The sequence below is a fragment of the Poecilia mexicana genome, unplaced genomic scaffold (genome assembly GCF_051168715.1).
Source record: "Poecilia mexicana isolate PSO_F unplaced genomic scaffold, ASM5116871v1 scaffold_5, whole genome shotgun sequence".
NCBI classification, from domain to species: Eukaryota; Metazoa; Chordata; class Actinopteri; order Cyprinodontiformes; family Poeciliidae; genus Poecilia; species Poecilia mexicana.
Genome location: NW_028263374.1, coordinates 23276345 through 23295863, shown reverse-complemented (window position 1 = coordinate 23295863; position 19519 = coordinate 23276345). Strand labels below are relative to the sequence as shown.

General features: G+C 34.5%; 1 protein-coding gene across 1 annotated transcript; it reads right to left on the bottom strand.

The window, feature by feature from the left end:
* Positions 1–4237: 4237 nt before the first annotated feature.
* LOC148159711 (CD276 antigen homolog) lies at positions 4238–16635 on the bottom strand. Its single transcript, XM_088005990.1, has 6 exons — positions 16399–16635; positions 10913–11233; positions 9912–9956; positions 9046–9330; positions 4484–4585; positions 4238–4326 (listed from the first exon to the last, which is right to left on the bottom strand). The coding sequence occupies exons 1-6, from the start codon at positions 16466–16468 to the stop codon at positions 4238–4240; spliced, it is 912 nt and encodes a 303-aa protein (XP_087862116.1). The 5' UTR covers positions 16469–16635.
* Positions 16636–19519: the final 2884 nt, after the last annotated feature.

The window sequence follows — 19519 nt, the reverse complement described above, 5'->3', positions numbered from 1 at the left end:
AACAAGCCTCGTGGCTTAACAGTAGCGCAGCTCTGGTGTCAGAGATCTGGTTCCGCTGACTGTTCAGGTTCAAAGTTGCAGCTTTTAGAAAAATATGACCGTGTTTTGTCTCTGTGTTATTTCGTTTTATTACCTTTGCATGTTTCTTGTTCAGATCTCAGATAGGACGGTGTTTACAGCAGTATATACATGCGGATCAGTTGCTCGGCTGTCTGGCTCTGGTCTGCTCACTCGTTCCCATAAACTCGCTCTTTCAGGTTGAATACAGAAGTGATTCCATGGAAATAACTCAGGGAGGCTCCTTTATTTACCATCCATATCCCCCGGTAGTTTTAGGCTAAAGAAGCTGATCTGGAGTGAAGTGAAGGCTTCAAACTTTGTGTTGTGCAGCGTTAGCTTTAACTGATAGTGACAAATATTTACAAGCCACCATCTTCTTAATTCAGGATCGCTTGGAAATTAATGAAAACTTAAAAGTCCATTATATTAGGAAGACAACAACGTTCATAGTATTGCGTTTTTTGCATCTGAAATACAACTTAGTCTTTTCTACCAGTCATGGTAACTCAAAGCGGAAACAAGTGAGCCGCATTAGCTCCTGGAGATGTGACGTCAACACCGTAGTGCAAAGAGCCCAGTGCCCATTAAAACGGAATTAGGTTTTGATACGGAATTGAAATTTGAGAATGTTGTTGATCAGTTAAATAGCATTGAGGGGAAAAAGAAGATTTTTTTTTTTTTAATAATACTGGGATCATTATTAGAAGTTGAGGTATAGATAGGATCCAGTAGATGTCAGTAGTGCAACAATAATGGATATTATTAGCTGCCGTTGAAATCTAAAGAAGAAGAACAAGCACAGAAGAAGAAGCAGAAGAAAGCGCCCATTTTTATTTAGCACATTCTAGTAGCAGACACGAAGAATCAGCACTTTTACTGTTACAAACTGAATTCGGCCTCCCACCAAAGAAGGGGAAAGTTATGTGGCCCTCACAGGAAAAAGTTTGGGCACCCCTGTGCTAAATGAAAATGGGCACCTTCTTCTTCTTCTTCTTCTTCTTCTTCTTCGTGTGAGAGGGGGGTGAGTGGAGAGTGGAAGAAGAGCGAGAGTGAGAGTGAGAGCGAGTGTTTAACTATTATCTTTGTGTGTTTTCTTACTGTTTTTTCACTGGGTGTTTATGTTAATTGTTTAATTGTGATTTTGTGTTAGTTTTGTCACGTTTTAAGGTTTTTTTTTGTTTGGGTTCGGGTGTGGCCGTCAGGCGTGCCTGGCTGGCCGGTGTTACGTCAATCCGCGTTTCCCCATCAGATACGGGTCCCCCTTCGTCTTCTTGTCGCTCCGCCCAGCCCACGCGGCAAAATACGCGCGTGCTCGTGATGAGCACTGAGAAAGCACGCGCGTAGCAAGCACACGCTTGTTCGGCGCGCTTATCTGGGGAACTACGGACACCGTGAAAGCTCAATTAACATGCTTCGGCAAAGTTGTCACACTTTCTTCACGTTTTTGCGTGAAATTAATAATAATACAAATATTATTATTAATGCATATTTAAGGTGTAAATATGCGTCACTAGAATTTGAATTAAAATGCCCCTGAAATTTTAATGTTGTATCTTTGTGCTTACTTTTTCAGTGTTAAAATATATTCTTATCCTACACTATTTGCTTCATTCAGAGTGTCTGGGCTCTCAGCTGTTGAGAAATGATTGCTTCCTGGAAGAATGGAGTCTATTGAAGTTTTAAATTTTACCCATTTGCTAATGTTTGACCGTGACGTATGTAATGACCAGTTCAATGCTAAGAAGCTTAACAGAAATATCCAGTGATGTGAACAACCATCCTCCACTGCAGAGAGAAGTTCTGATCCTAACGAGGCAGCTGTTAATGTTCATTTAATATTTGGAAGCATGGCACAGCTTCATCCACTTCCTCCTCTGCCATTGCTAAAACTACAGACCAACAACAAATCTAAAACGGCACAGAAAATCAACATAATCATTCAAAACCTCATCTTCTGTTCACTCATTGGGAAGGTGGAAAATCTATTGTAGAGAATCCAGATAATCCTAGGTGAAAGCCTAGGCTGTGCTGTGAACAAGAACATTTTCAAGCAGAGTTACACAGAAAAGACCAGGCTAAAGACAGATAGATCTCAATTTCTTTTATTTCTCCTTTTTCTTGTATTTCTTTGGATCACTGCATGGTGTTTAACTTTTGAGTATGATTTGGTGTACTTCACTTAGTCAGGAAGGTACTATTTAAGTGATATCTGGATTGAAAAGAGGTGTGGCAGTAATCAGCCGTGGGTGTGGCTGGAGATAGTAAAACTCAGGTGTGATAAACCACAGTTAAGCTAATGTATGTTTTAACAGTTAGGACAATCACTTTTTCATACTGGTTCATACATGCTTGGGTATTTCCCCCCCTTAATAATGAACACCTTCCTTTTAAAAACAGCATTTCATGTTTACTTGTGTTGTCTTTGACTAAGATTTAAATTGATTTAATGTTCTGAAAAAGATGAGTGTAACAAGCATGCAAAAACATAGGAAATCAAGATGGGTACAAACAGTTTTTCACATTGTCTTAACTGTTATACCAGTTGCTCCAGTATTTCGAAGCAGTTTTTATTCACAGAGTGGACTGCAACTGGAGTCAGTGCTTCAAGAACCACCACTCACAGATATGTGCAAGACAAGGGTTTCAACAGCTTGGTTAAAAACAAACAAACTAATAATAACAATAATAAAAAAAAAAACAATGTTACTGCTGTCAAGGATTCAGTAAAAGCCAAGAAAAAAAACATAAGAAGCAAAAGTGTCACTGAACAAAATAGAGATTAAAGATGAAAAAAATACATCAACTGTGTGACCCTACATGTTGGCAGTCAAAGCAAATAACTTCATATGTAACATCATGAATGTGTTTTTGAAAACATAATGTGTCTGCATTTTGGCTTAAATATAGTTCCACCAAAAGAGTTCATACCCTTTCAAAGTTTCTTTAAAAATACAGATCCATTAGGTTAAGTTAAATCAGACCATTAAAAATTCTAACGCAAGAAAAAAAGGACTAAAATAATGTATATAGGAAGATAAAAAGCAGTCCATAAATTGGATTCAAATATATTCAAACTGATGTCAATAATGAGAGCTTCTCCCATTTATAAGAGAAGCAGTTCACAATAATACAGTTTTCATAAGCTACCTTTCAGGTTTAAACTATAATTTCTTTAGGCTAAGTTTTTAACAAGGCTTTATGTATTTCACTACCAGTTACGGCAACCACTTTCTTTTATACCCTAATGTGATGTCCAAAGTTTTTAAAACATTAATGAGAATGCAATAAAATCAATACCTTTCAACATTATGCAAGTTTTAAATGGATAAAATGAAACTAAATTTGTTTCTTGTTTGTTTGCTAAATGCTACAATTTCTAAAACAGACTTGGAAAAAAAAACTATTTAGCAAAGCTTTGAATATTTAATGACAATGCTGATACATATTTAAACAAATAGAAAAAAGGGTTTATGTAAAATAAGTGAAAAGCTTTTTTATTTTATTTTTTAGAAAATACAGTTAAATGTAATTTTGTGTGATGATTGGAAACTGTCAAAGTGTGATCAAAACAGAAACCACTGGATCTTTGGTGTGAAAACATTCTGAATATTACTATATACTCTGTTGGTAGTACTGCTGCTACAGTACTACCACCAAATAGTGGGCAGTAAATACTGCCTACTATTTGTTAAAATGAATATACTTAGAGGGAAAATAAATTTGACTAAGTCTTAGACTGAGATGCTGAGATTAATTCTATATAATTTAATATAACCAAAAACGTTGTGTTGCCTCTGACGATCAGTGTCAACACAGGAAAATGTAGCTTATGTAGAAAGAAAACAGAGTTTGAATCTTGATTTGGTTATTAAACCTGAACTCTTATTGCAAAGAGAATTAATTTGGATAAAATTATTTCTCTTTGATTATAAAAGTACAACTGTTGATTATTTTCTGTCTGTTAAGAAAATGTTGACATAATAGTACTTTCTCACAGATTTTTAAATGTTCTGAAACACTTTGGAGAAAATATATCTGTGTATTTTTAAACACCGAATGATATAAAATAAATGTCAATTATTCTCACTGAACATATTAATTAGTCCTTTAAAAAATACATATTGTGTCATATATTAATTCATCTTCATTGCATGCATACTTAGTCGATTTAGACACATCATGAATGATTAAGGGATGAATTCTCAGAGACTTGGCCATCTTTGGTCTTGTCATCTCCCTGTTCATGTGCATTACCTGCACCATCACCTGCGAAGAAGTAAAATCATATTTCACTTAAAGTAAAACTATTTATATTACTGAGATACATAATTTCAGGCTCTCTATAAACCTATTAAGTTTAAAGAAGAAATGTTTTGTTTTGCTCATAACACATACCAAGACAAACTGAAACATTCAAACTTGCCTCTTTTCTTTTTGCATCTTTGCCAAAGATAAGAGAGAGCAACTGTTATAACAGAGCCTGAAATGAAAGTTCCAATAAGTCCAACAGTCATATTGCTGTCACCTGAAACACATAACAAGAGGATAATGTTAATCATAAAACCCTAACCTTAAACCAACAGAACAACCCCTTAGCTAAAATCAATTTGTAACCCTAAAGCAACAAAAATGTTTTTGACTGCTGTCAGAAATGAATCAGTGGCAACTGCTTTAGAATAAAAGATCCAACAGTGGTAATCATCAGTGATTCAAAGAGATTGGAGAGCAGTGGGTCCCAAAACTTGTTCTCAAGTTCCATTATGCTGCATGTTTTAGATATGTCTCTGTTCCAGCACACCTGATTCAAACAATTGTATAATCTCTTTTACATAAGTCTGCTAATCAGACATTCATTCAAGTCAGGCGTTTGGAAGCAAGGAGACACCTAAAACATGCCGGAGAGGAGTACTTGAGGACCAGGTTTGGGAGCTGCTGTATTTGAGCATTATTGCATATTGTCCTGCAGAATTCTTATCCTGTTTAATATTTAAAACGTCAACCTGTTCAGTTCATTTCCATTCCTTCTCAGAACACCACAGAATACCTGATAAGTTATGAAAGTAGTTTCTGTTTGCTGCTACTCACTACAGTGAAATGCTTGCTAGTCTCTTTAATGTTTCACAAAGGATTCAAAGCAGTCTTTATTAAAGAACAGTATGACCTTTCACATCATACAAGTCAGTCTGCTGAAATCATAGGTGCTATTAATTTCGGCACCTTTGATTTCCACAATCCCATCTACATGTTCTGCAAGAAGAACATGCAGATGGGATTGTGGAGCTATGAGGCAGAGCATACATACAGACAGACAAAAAGTCTATGAATGAGATAAATTCAAAACAACTTGGAGAGAAAACCTTGAACAACTTGTGGGTTAGAGCAGCCTTGATACAAATCTAAATGAGGAAATTCTGGCAAGAATTGAGAATTGTAGTTCATAGACACTGTCCACTCAATCTGACAAAGTGTGAGCTGTTTCGAAAATAAAAAAGGGCAAAAATTGGAGTCTCAAAATCAGCAAAGCTTGCAGAGGCATAGCAAAAGTCGGTAACACTTTATTTGAAGGGGGGTGAATAAGACTGTCATGACACTTTCATTAACATGACATAACACCTGTCATGAACATGAATAAGCCTTCATGAATATTTATGACTGTTGTCATAAAGCTTCATTCGGTAAATTATGACACTTTTAATACAAAGTTGACATTATTCAAAATGTCTTTGTTATGACAACTTGACATTAACCAGGAAATCATTACTGTTTAAACTTTACCTTTAATAACATAAAGTTACCAAATTTTTAAAGTGCAATCAGTAATACTTTTATAACAAATTTATATCAGTAATGATTTCTTGGTTAATGTCAAGTTGTCATAACAAAGACATTTTGAATAATGTCAACTTTGTATTAAAAGTGTCATAATTTACCGAATGACGATTTATGACAACAGTCATAAATATTCATGAAGGCTTATTCATGTTCATGACAGGTGTTATGTCATGTTTATGACAGTGTCATGTCAGTCTTATTCAACCCCCTTCAAATAAAGTGTTACCCAAAAGGCTTTTCTTTGATGGGAGTGAAAGTCAGTTCTACTTAGTAGTGAATGAGAGTTGAATACATATATACACCATACCTTCAGATTTTTTTATGTCAACAGCTTTGAAAACCATGTTATATTTCACAATATGTACCACTACACTGTTTTTTTTTTTTACATTTCTTCTCACATCCAAAAGACAACATGCTTAGAAGTAACAACCTTATAAGCTATTTTCAGAAATAAAAAGCAAATCACACTAACAAGGCCAATAAAGTCAATAAGTATTTTGAATGACAGACAAAATGAGAGAAGTCATACAGTTGCTTTCACCTAAGTGCTCAGGATCATCATGTTGTGGATGACTGAGAATCTACATCAGCGTAGATGCCTCACAATTGCACCTCACAATTGCAGGTTAATTAGTCTGTAACTTTATTATTGATATCTAAATTCACAGGATATTGGAAATACTAGTTATAATAATATAACTTGCTTTTTGATAAACATACACCTTTGTTTCTCCGTAGGCTGAATGGCATCCAAATGTACGTACATCTTTAAATTACATAGGCCAATACGCTGATAATACAAGTCATATCCAATCACAAAAAGACCTTTATGGACTTGTCCATAAGCCTTTCACTGTAGTGAGTAGCAGCAAACAGATCTGCCACTACCCTCAGATCCAACTACTTTTAATTTTGGCTTCAACAATAAAAATGCAATACTTCCAAATAAAGTCCTCTTCAAGGAAAACTGAAACAAAATTCACTAAAAACCAACAGCATAAATACAGTTACACATTTGTGCTGTTGTAATTTGTGTATTTTCTGGTTCACAATAGTGTCACTAATGGTCACAAACATACATACATTTTTCAATCAGAGACTTACTATTTAGAAAAAGAACAAGTGATTCACACACCAAATCTTTTCCCATATAAGGTTTAATTGAGGAGACATTATATATTTAATATATATGACAAATTCTCATATATATATATATATATATATATATATATATATATATATATATATATATATATATCTAACATGTTAAAAATAGTAGAAATGAAAAAAAAAATACTTTAATGTCTCAGTTTATAGCTTTTTTGCTATTATATCCTAATTGGAATATCTTTTTCTTTTTTTATTTATCTGTAATAACAGAAGAAATGTTTGTTTTCATAGCTGGGAAAAGAGTATTTAAGATTCTCTTAATGAGACAAGCTGGATAAAATCCCTCCAACATGATTGTATGTAGGAAGTAGCTCAACTCTCCTGTTTGACTTTGACTTTATTGAAGGTAGTGCAATAAAAGAATAAACAAAGTTATACAAAAAAAAAGAATTCAAAGCAAAGGAAATAAAAAGAAAAGCAAGCAAAAGAAGAACAGTAGTACACTGAACAAAAATATAAATGCCCCATGTCAAAATGTTGCCATGTGAAGTTAACAGCTGTAAATGAGCATTTGGTGACATTTTATTGTACAAAAAGAAATATTTCTCTTGATTTGTGTATCATTTTTATCCAACTTGCTGTCAGTGAGCATTACTCAGTGAGTTGTTTTTTTTTTTACTCAGTGCATGGGTGGGACATGTCCAGTGGGTGATCAGACAAAATGAGCAACAACTGGACAATTGTTGGACTGGGGACAATAAAAGGCCATCGGAAAATGTCAAATTTTGTCACAAGTCATAATGCCTCAGAGTCGCAAGTTATGGGGGAGCGTCCCATTGGCATGTTGGATGCAGGGATGTCACTCCAGCGGGATGTGCTTGAGTGGTCACATGTGGCAGATGAGGATGAGTTTGATTTGCAGTAGTTCCAGTCTGTTGAAAACAAACTCTTAAATGGCCTATGATGGGCATTGAGCTGTGCAGCTGTCCGTAACCACCTACGAGAAGCCAACTTGGTCAAAATCAAATTCCTCAACCTGACCCCTTATCATGTTCAAAGGACTGTCAATCCGCTACAAATGGCCATACCATGATGTTATCACTGCTGAAATGAAGATCAGTAATTACTGAAAATATACTTTGACTTTCTCTATACATTATATATACCCAAATATTCATAAAACTCTTATATTTGATATTGAGTGTTTATATTTTTGTTCAGTGTGTATTTACACGTTCAAAGGTGTAGGTAGAAGTATGAATTTATTATTACACCCACCCCTCTTACACAGGGGTAATGTGAATCATTTATTCACATTACCCCTCTTATAGATGCCTCTTTTAGGCATCTATAAGAGGGGTTTGGTTTTAACACTCTTTCTTATGTACCGTATTTTCCGCACTATAAGGCGCACCGGACTATAAGGTGCACTGTCGGCTTCTGAGGATATTGAAGATTTTTAGGTGTGCCTTATAGTGCGGAAAATCCGGTAGTATTTTCTATATCCATATCTTAAACTAGATATGCTTAAATCATTCCACAGCTTTTTTTTTTTTTTTTACTAAAACAGTACCGGCATTTAATATTGTATGTGTTCTTGCAATAAAACATTGATAATAATTATAATAATAACAATAAGCACTCATTGAGTTGTTTATTTTGTTTAGACTTATGGAAAAACTAGACATAGTTCCAGTTGTATTGAGTATGAATATAAGTTTTATGCTGCTGCATTAATAATCTCCAAAAGTGGTCCCCATATTTTATTGCTCTTGTATGAAAATGTTCCATGTTATTTTATTAAAGTTGCATTTAAGCAAAACACTAGCTAATCTTGTTTTCTTTTTATATTTTTACTTAGTTTCTTTCATGATTTCTGTAGGACTGAAGCATTTATAGATCATGCTTTTGAATCAGATTTTTATTTTTCCGAAGTTTAAACAAAAGATGCTCAATATGAACAACAAAATGTCATGATGGTATCTAGCTAAAAGCAAATTGAACCTAATTATTTTAACATGATAACTAGAGGAAACTCACCAGAAGGCATCAACACCAAGGTCTCTTCTGAGTAAATTTGATGGCAGATTTTGTCTTGCTTAACCACACAATGGTAGGAGTCTTCCTTGGTCACAACAACTTGAAGGATAATGTCAGAGTAGTTTCCGTTCCAAGATACTGTAGTACTTTCAGAATCAATAGTGACATTATCACTATTCTGCAACTCCATTTTAGGTTCTGGATAAGCACCATGAGCTACACACTGCACCTTCACTCCACTATTTTCTTTCTGAAGAATCTTGATAGCTGGCTTTGGACAAGATCCTGTAAACATGAGATAAAGAGTAAATACAACAAGAAAAGCATAGAGATCATAAGTTACGTTCACATGTCGTTTTCATGCACAAAACAAGTACCACAGAGTAAGAAAGTGAATGGCAATAAAGCTAAATTTATATGTCTTTGTTTTGAAACACCTCAAGTAACAAATGTGGTAAACTACAAAAAAGACAATGCATTTGTATTATGTGATATAATGCATCCACGCTTCACCTTTTTGCAATTAATAAAGCAACACATAAATATCAGTTGAGCTATACACACTTTGAATCCACACGTAACTCCTGTTTCCTGCCAATTTTCCCCTGAGGATAATTTAGTAAATTTTAATGTAAATTTTACATTAACCTATACTAACCAAACGGCTCCAGGGAGTACTGGCTGAGATAAATATAAATGGCCCAATACATCAACTATTAACAACTTTAATCTAATTAATTTTAAGTTTATTAAATAACTAAAACATGTAACGGCATTGGCATGCCTATAGAGGAGCATGTCAATTGTCCATAATCAGCACTATCGCATGGCAGGAATTTTGACGTGTGATAAGAACCAGGACTCACCGTCTTTTCTTTCTGGATCTTTGGTTCTGTCCTTTAAGATGCAATCTAAGGGGAAAACAAAAGGTATGTTACACACGTTTCCATGCAATATCATCTTTGCATCAATATAAAGAGGGAAATAGAATTTCAAAAAGTGCTGTTCACACCTGACTTAGGTAAAAACTGAGTAACAAAACATTGAAGCAAACAGTGTTGGAAACATTGGAATGACAAGAGAAATACAATTCTGAAAATTTGTTTGATTCCAAAGTTTTTTTTGTCACAGTAACCTTCAAAAATAATATTGCAATTCATGTTTTCTAATATCATGCAGATCAATCTCAAGATCAAGTCTAATTGGCAAAACTTTCAAAATGATAACGTTACACTGAAGATTCAACAACTCTCCTTCAATATCTTTCTTGATAAAAAAACAGAATCTCTCAAATGTTAGTGACTTATACACAGATAGTATGATGAGCTTAACATACATCAAAGATGTACACTAGTCCAAGCTATAAAAAAAATCACATAAAAATACTGCATTAAGTGTTAAGACAGTCCTGAGATTTTTACCACTACAGCATATGAACTACAGATAAAGACATGACATCCTGAGTCAGTGAGAAAGGATGGGTTTGTTGTGATGAAAAGCTTTTAATCAATTTTATTTAAGCACCAAATCATTTATTAACATTTAAATTTTGCAGATAATTTTTTTTCTGTGTTCTTTACCAAATTTGTTTGACAGAATGACAAATTTTCACATTTAAATTAATATTCTTATTAAACTACCTAAAGTCAAATAACACCATCTAAACACTACTTTAGAAACAATGACAAATGACTTTGTTCATTAACAGAGATTAATAGTGAACATAATTTGATCCTCATCTGTTATGTGAAAGGTAAACATTGTTGTTAAATGACTTAATTAGTTGTGTGAAAACTGATAACCATAGGTGCTATCAGGAGAGGTGTTAAACATTCTTTCACGATTGGGCCAAAAGTTTTGCACTTACCAACAACAAGTTCCATGTAGAACTTCTGTCCTGGTGGCTGAAGCTTTGGAAATTCACAACTGTAGATTCCACCATCAGTCAGCTTTGTCTTTTTGATACGTATGGAGGCATTGCCAAACTGGAGCTGATCTTGGAAAAACTCTACACGATTTTTGAAATTTTCATGTTGACCAGGTTTTTTTTTGTACTGATCGCCATTGTCATATAAAAACACCTCCTGTGTATCATTTCTCTTCCAGTCAAACGTTTGATGTGTGAGGTCGTCCTTTCCAATGGGAGAACAGGGCAAGATGATATCACTGTCCTCTGTTGCAAACAGTTCTATGAAAACAAATCACATTTTAACAAGTTAAACACATGGGAAGATAGACAAGACATTTACATGTCATACTAATAATACTTTCAAGAACCTTTGTTGGTAGATGTATCTGCAATCTTAAATATATTGTGGAAAATACATTGGTTCAACAAACACATAATATTGCTAAAATTACAAAAAAATTGCTATACCTAGATTTTTTTCAACTTAAACATCCCATAAAATAATGGTGATTCATATCTCAGCATGAACAGTGTTCAACTTGAACATATAGCTTTTGTCAAAAAAGAGAACTGTCTTCAACAATGACGGATTCTTATTAAGGAGAAGCATACCCTGGTGAAAAATAAATATATTAAGTATGTTAAATTTTAACATACTTAAGCATACTTTAAGTCAGACTAATCACGAGTATAGTTTGCTTAGGATTAGTTAACTTAAAGTGTGACATTTTAGAATAGCGGTTCTTAACGTGGGCGGTACCCCAGGGGGCGTTCAGAGGACGGCAGGGGGCGCTGGCGGACATTTTTACTAAGGGGGGCGCTGCGATGCCTTTGGGGGGCGTTTGGTCGAAGGTAAACTTTACACCTTAAATACACAACAATGCCAGTTTAGACTTTGAGCAACTTGATAAAACTGTATTGTGTAACATTAAAACATGCTTGGCTGCAACTGTATCGATGGCAGCTCTTCTTCTATTCAGTGTTTGTAGTTTCTTGGCTCAACTCCGTTCTGCTGCTACTGGTAGCTAAAATCACCTCACTGTGTATCCCTCTGAAAAATGAACCCATTTAAATAAACAAATAAAGAAATCCCTCAATGGTGATACCACGATAGAGAGCGTTCATTTTATAGCGGTAACACCGGCGCTCTAAGTGGTCCGGTATGAAACGGGTGTGATAGAACAATGGTACCACAGAACTTTTAAATTTCAATAATCAGAATACCGAAATTGTTTCCGTTGCTTTAAAAGGTTTATGTCAGTCTGCATTTTCCTCATCGATACGCTTCCGGACCGCTGTGCAACTTAGGGGGTTAAAAAAAAAAAAAAAAAAAAAAAGACGCACACATTGCGCAAAACTCTGAAACAGGAGAACCGGGACATAAAACGGAGCGACGAACTAGATGTGAATTATGACATAAAAACAGAGAATCCGACGCTGAACAGTGAAAAATCAACACATGACGATTAGGCGGCGCAGCAGGTGATGGATGAGTGAAGATTACTGATTGTCAATAAACGATAAAATAAATTAGCAACAGGAAAGAACCTAAAGTGGACATAGCAATAAACCAAGAGATGATAATATTAATCAGAGAAAACTAAATAGAAATGAATGAAGAACCAAATGCCAGAATAAACTAAGAAACGAATGTAAATACAGAGGAATAAACTTGTATGGCAAGACCTTTCGAGCAATAATTAATACAGAGACTGTATGGCAAGAATAAACAGACACTATTTCCAGATAAAAGGTATAATAATATTGTTGAAGTGCCATGGGTTTGTTGACACCATATCTGATACTGAGAAATAAATATATCTTACAGACCATAACAGTAAATAACTTATCACTTATTCATGTTTTTAATTAGATTTGATATAGTATTTATTTCTTCAATATTATTTTCCATGTTAGTGTTAATGTCATGAGGCTGATGACTCCATGACACTTTCAATTTGACTCATTAGGATTTGATTAAGAACCAGATTTGTTCTTTGTAATTTCTGTCCAGTAAAACTATTAATCTATAATCAATAGACAGGTCTATATAAAGTTATAATCCATGTTTCTGTCTCATATTTGTACGGCATTAAAAGGATCTGGAACTTTTGTTTTTCCACTGAAAGCTCTGGTTTGCACAATAAATGCCATGTGGGTGAAATTTTATGGATGGTACTCTGATGTCCCATTCTCCTGAAGGCAGCACAGAGCTGCACCACCAGAAACTGACAAACACTGAAGAGAGGAAGAGCTATGATTAATGTAGTTACAGTTCTATTCATGTTTTAATGCTGCAGAGCTCAGTCGGTTTGCAAATAGTTCAAAGTTTAAACTGGCATGTTGAACATCTTTTATCTGATCATTTTGTGGAATATTTAACAACTAGAAAATGGCACAAAATAAGAATATTTTTTCCACTCTGATTGGCTGCTGTTAGGCCTACTGAATTTAACTTGAATGTTCATTGCATTTTTTGTAAACACCTGTGAAAATAATTTCTATTCCCATTACTTTTTTGTTCTCTGGGAAATAATTTTTGATGATAAATACAGAAACAATCATAAAAATCAAAACATCTACAATAGTGACAGTAATATTAATGATAAAATAATAGTCAGTGCAAAGTAGCCTGCAAATTCTTTGGTGGGGGGCAGTGAGGGACCTGGATAAAGGCTAGGGGGGCGCTGGCCCGAAAAAGGTTGAGAAACACTGTTTTAGAACAACTAATTGTGTGCTTAGTGCACAGCAAATTCAAAAGTGTTAAATGTTTTGACGTTAGACTTTGTGCAAAAGCAGAGTTAATTTTACTCTAATAGAGTCACTTTCTGTTTATGTAAGTCTGGGGTGTATATTATTAGTAGTTAAAATCCAGTGTTAAAACAAAGTGTTTCCGTATCAAATCTAGAGGTGTTAAAATAGAACTAGAAAATTCCTGCAGAAATTTTAAGGGGCCTGCCAAAGTGTGCCCGTCGGTTTGGACCCAGCGTTCCGATGCTAAAAATTAGCCTTAATGCTAAAGAAAGCTTCAATGTAGTCAATAACCTGTGGAGAGTCAGAAACATATGGACTAAGCTGTACTTGTACATTTCAGTGTGTTAAAATTAGTGCATAAACTAAAATATCCCAAAATGCTAATGTTAGCATGAAGACTATCAGTAGCATATGTTAGACCTTTTTAAAAGCAATATGTGAAGGAAAGCGACATGTGAAACATGCACATTATTCCACGTTGTAATATGTTTTGTAATTATGGTGCACGTTTTGAAATAAATGCATTTGAGAAAATCATTGCCTCTTTATTAAATGTTTATTTTCCAAAAATTTTTTTAAAGTTCAACACAATAAAGTACCTGTTTAATATTAATTACAAATAACTCTTAAGAAGTTAAAGAAGTACTCTGTGAGAGTTAATATTAAGATCTAACACTGAATTAGTGTTAGTAAGTGTTAAATGATTAACTCCAGCAGATTTGATATTTGACAATTTATAAGAGTTAAGGTACCAACTCTCCAAAAAGAGTTAAATTAACACTTTCTGGTGTGGACCCAGATAGACACTTTAAAAGTGTTGAAATCAAATCTGACGGTGTTAATCTGGGCCTCCTGGATTTGCTGTGTGTATTTTAGCAGACATTAAGGACAATTTACAGTGTACTAAGTGTACTTTTACGTACTTGTTGAACAACTAAAGTTAAGCTGGTATATTTTAAGCATATTGCTTTTTATGTAATATAAAAATGCTTGATTAGTATATTTTGAGTGTACTATTTTTGTGATTGAATTACATTTAAAATATATTTTGAATGTATTTTAAGTATATTGGCATTGTATATTTTATATATATGTGTGTGATCACAGTATGCTCCCTGTTTTAGTTAAAAACTGAAAACAACTGATCATATTTGGAGAGATGTAAAACTGAAGATACCTGCTACATTTAGTGTTCAGGAGAAGTATTGTTTTTGTTGTAGAACTTCTGTCACTAATGTGTCAATGTTTGATATTTTGAGGCATGAATTTACTTTGTTAAACAACTTTGTTATAAAGTTCCACTATTGGGATTATTATTATTTTTTTATTCTTTGCCATTTTAACAAAAATAGCAAAAGATTATTAAGGCACCTAAAAAGGCATACTTTATTAGCCTAAAGTATAGACTGAGATGTAATATAAAACGTACTGATATTCCAGTATATTTAGTAGTTTACTTTTAAAGTAAGCGTTAAGTGAATTTAAAAAAATTCTACTTTGAGCATATATTTTAAAATATACACAACATTTCTTTAAAAGTATATTGTTTCATTCAGCAAATACATATTTTGTTCACAAATATACTTTTATTTAATATAAAATATATTTTATTGGTATAAAATATATTTCTTAAAAGTGTATTTTGGTACAATTATATTTAAGTGTGTTTAAAGTTATAATGTCAAAATTGGTACATGCATGCTTTTAGTATACTTCGTACATATTTATAGGTAGTGCATTTAATATACTTAAAATGTACTTTCACAAATGTAAGTATATTTGAAATACAAGTATTTTTTTCAATAGGGTTCTGCCTGTTAACCCTACTGTAACAGGCAGAACCCTACTGCCTGTTACAGTAGGCAGTACTAATGTATTAATTTATTAATACAGTAAATTAATACACTGTATTAATTTACTGTAATACAGTAAATTATTACTGTATTACAGTAATAATACAGTAATAATTATTACTGTAATAATTATTACAGTAATAATAATTACTGTTATTATTCTGTATTAATTTATTTAAACTGTTATCGTTATTATATTATCATAACCTCATTATTATATTGGTTTGATTAGTTGGTGAGTATTTTATCTTTATAGCACTTTGGCTGAAAGGTGTTATATAAAGCTGCTTTACCTTAAGATAAAGCTATAAAAATTCTTTAATCTTGTATGTAAGTTTTCTTCTGTGAAAATCTAAAAGCGCCTTACAGTTAACTGCAACATACGATAGAAGATACAAAAGCGTCCAAAATGTCTGATTCTTTACATATCCACACCAATGAATAATAGCATGAGAAATTATCGTCGCCATCACTTAATACGCAGGAGATTCTCGGAAGCAGCTCTGGCTTTTAAAGACGCAGTGCACAATAATGTAACATTCTAACTCAGTGATAGGCTCTGCCTTACAAGCATGATACAAAGCTCGTAACACATCATCTTTTACATGCTATGAAACGATGCAGTTCTTTCATAGCATCACGTCATACATATATTTCTGTTCAAATTATTTTAACAGCAACGCAAATATGACGACATTCCAATTCCAAATACGAACCCTGTCTACTCAACTCAGGACTCTTGCAACATTTCAAAAATGATAATTTATTTAAATGTGTCAAATATACTTTAGCTCAGAGTATCCGAAAATTATAAGCAAATTTAAAAAAAAATCTTACGGATTTCATCACCAAACGTTTTTCCAGTAAACGTCAGGAGGCAGAGGGATACTCGTAGAAGAAACTCCATATCAGCTGTAATCTATCACTTAATCATAACACTTGCAGAGCGCTCTCTGAATGACCGTGTAGCCACTCCTCTCAGGCTCCTCAGGCTGAGTCATCTTCAACTCGAAGCTTCCGACAAGCAATAAAAACAATACTTCCGGTGCAGAGCACGCAGCTGTAACAGGACATTTCACTTACTAAGCTCAGAGGTTCCACACTCACATCTTGAGCACCTGTGGACTGTTATAAATTTTTAAGAAGGCGTCATTGGCTACTGCTATTGATGTTCAGTGACAATTAAATAAATTCCAAGACATTTTCCAGCTTGCAAAATGTTAAACATGAATGATAACATGAATAATATTTCTTCAAATTCATAGCTATGCCTTAATTTGTGTTAGTCTACCACATAAAATCACAGGTGATGAAAAGGATAAGCGGTATAAATAAATTTACAAGGCGGTTTAATTAGAACAAAATTATAAAAGTTTGGTTCCAATGCTGAAGATATTGTATCTAAAATATTTTGAGTGTGGTACTAAAAGCAGCCTTTAAGTTCATTGTGCTTATACGAGGAGCTGAAAAAAACATTACAAGATGATTTTAAGAAAAATATAACATGGTCTCACACCTGCACATTTATGAACAATCTGAATGTACAGAAAGCTTGTAGGCATAGTAGTAAAAATGGCCATTTCTACTACACAAAGTAAAATATATTTGTTTGATTTGTAATATCTGAATTTGTCAAAATGTATGCATTTCAGGTCTAAAATACCTTATTAACCCCAAAGGGAAATTAAGCATTGGTGGAACTCATATCATATTCAGTTTGAGAAATCTTTTAATCTCGCATGGCAGCTTTTTAGTTGTCCAAAACACCTAGTTGAACCTAGTATCACCTTTAAGGCGCAGCTCCTCCTGGGAGTTGTAGTTTCCAAGTTTCCACCTCCTAGAGCCTCCCCTGCCCACAGATCCCCACTCAGCTCTGTCAGACTTGCCAGAGGCAAACTGGTGGAACTGCGCACTTGCTAAGCTCATTATACATGTCACTTCTCAGTGCAATGCTAGTAAAAATATTGTTAAAAGGTTAATAGAGGAGCCAGTGGCGCAACACATTATTCAGGTGGATGCGAAAACATAAATCGGCGCTCCCCCCCGGCCCCCGAGGGAAGGAACGTCGGAGTGGAGGAGCAACGCTCATACTGATACTAATTACAAACAATAGGATCTGCACCAGAAATTGCCAAGTTGCTAATCTTCCAATGGCTGTGCATAGCAATTAATCAAAATTAAATTATTGCTGAGATCTCCTCATGTGTCTTCTTGGGTTTTTGGCATATTAAATCAGGCTTGATTGAATTAAATTAACAAGCGAAATTAAAACCACACGGTCCACACAATGCTGCCTGCTTTGTCCAGATGACAGTGGTTTGTCTAAGCAGCTGTTGGTGTCTTCATCTCCAAGTCGCTGCTTGTTTGCATACTCAGCAAGGCCACTGAAGTCTTTTCAGAATGTAAAGTAATGTAAGAACAGATGACAATTGAGATCCATCAGACTGCATAGAGTTGGAATGTAATCTATTAGGATTCCATTATTATTCAAGGAGAAGACATAGAATTGTGGTGAACCTTTCTGGGAGGGTCTGGTCTACAAAAATCACACCAAGACCTATTAATGACCCATCCAGGAAATCACAACAGGAACTAAAACTATCCATCCATCCATCCATCCATTTTCTGAACACCCTTGTCCCTCAGTGGGGTCGGGAGGGGTGCTGGTGCCTATCTCCAGCTAACGTTCCGGGCGAGAGGCGGGGTCACCCTGGACAGGTCGCCAGTCTGTCGCAGGGCAACGGAACTAAAACTAAAATAATAATTTAGTTTCTTTCATCTCTAGTTTGACAATCATAGATTTGTAAGAGTTTTAGGTGAGTTTGCTGGCTAGCCAAAGTGTTACCATGGTCATTAAAGCAGGAATCAGTTCTTTTGGCAGTGTGGGAAGGTGCTAATTCTTTCAGAAAATCAAATCAGCATTTCAACAGCAAAAGGCTCTAAGCTTTTCTGGTGGATGCCTACACCGATAAAACTCTTTATAAAATGATTATTCAAATTATTATTATTATTATTAAATTATTATTCATGATAGACATTTCACATAGTATTGCATCACTACTGTGATTTGGCAGTGAAGAAGGAGATGGGTGGGCCACCCTTCTCCTTCTTCCTTCAACCCTTTCTCTGCTTCCTTTCTGTCTGTTTTTTTCTACTTATAATTATCAGAGCATGCCCCCTTGGCTGCCTTATCAAGATGTGTTTTTTCATCCCTTTAGCTTGCTAAAGGGATGAAAAAACTACTACTTTTGTAGCAAATCTACCCTGACATGTTAAGGGAAACCAGATCCACTGGTCTGCTTAGTGAAGGTGCCAAGTCTGGATAGTGAAAAAAATACCTTAGAAATACTTATTCTCAGATAAAAGCAAAACAAAACAAAACAACCACCCCCCCCCCCCAAAAAAAAAAAAAAAAAAAAAAAAAAACAAAAAAAGAAACCCAGAAAGCATTCAGATTAAATTGGTTCAACCAACTTGGTTGTGTGTTAATAGTGCTGAATCTAAGCTCTGCTGTCTGTGGCAGGGGAGCATCTTCAACTATAGTCCATGAAAATTTCAACTTTAACTGCTCATGGTCATACTTCATTTTTTAAAATATTTTTATGTTTTTCCATGGCCCACAGTCTCTTTACCGTTCATATATTGTAGGTAAGTAGATCTACTTTAAATGGTAGGTAGGGTAAGCTATAGCTTTAGGTACTAAAAATCTATTTTGTCTCTGGAGTAGGATTAGTGAAGTTGGCAAAATGTCCGCAGTTACTTCTTCTGTTTTTTCTTTATTTCCCCCCTTCCCTCATGTCTTGCCTCTCCTGAATTTACCTTTAGTTTTTGTAATGCAACACCAACTTTATACAGCAGCAGTCAGCATTTGCTATTTTCACTTTTTTCTAATGCCCTAAAGTATAGATAATAAGAAATAGGGGTAACAACCATCTACCCAGTAAAAAAAGGGAGTTTT

What these genes read in the sequence shown, in the direction of transcription:
- LOC148159711 (XM_088005990.1), bottom strand. Translation starts at nt 16,468, where the DNA reads ATGGAGTTTCTTCTACGAGTATCCCTCTGCCTCCTGACGTTTACTGGA. An exon ending in AACGTTTGGTGATGAAATCC is followed by an intron (nt 11,234 to 16,398) that starts GTAAGATTTTTT and finishes TTGTTTTCATAG; the next exon opens with AACTGTTTGCAACAGAGGAC. An exon ending in AAGATGCAAAAAGAAAAGAG is followed by an intron (nt 4,327 to 4,483) that starts GCAAGTTTGAAT and finishes ACTTCTTCGCAG; the next exon opens with GTGATGGTGCAGGTAATGCA.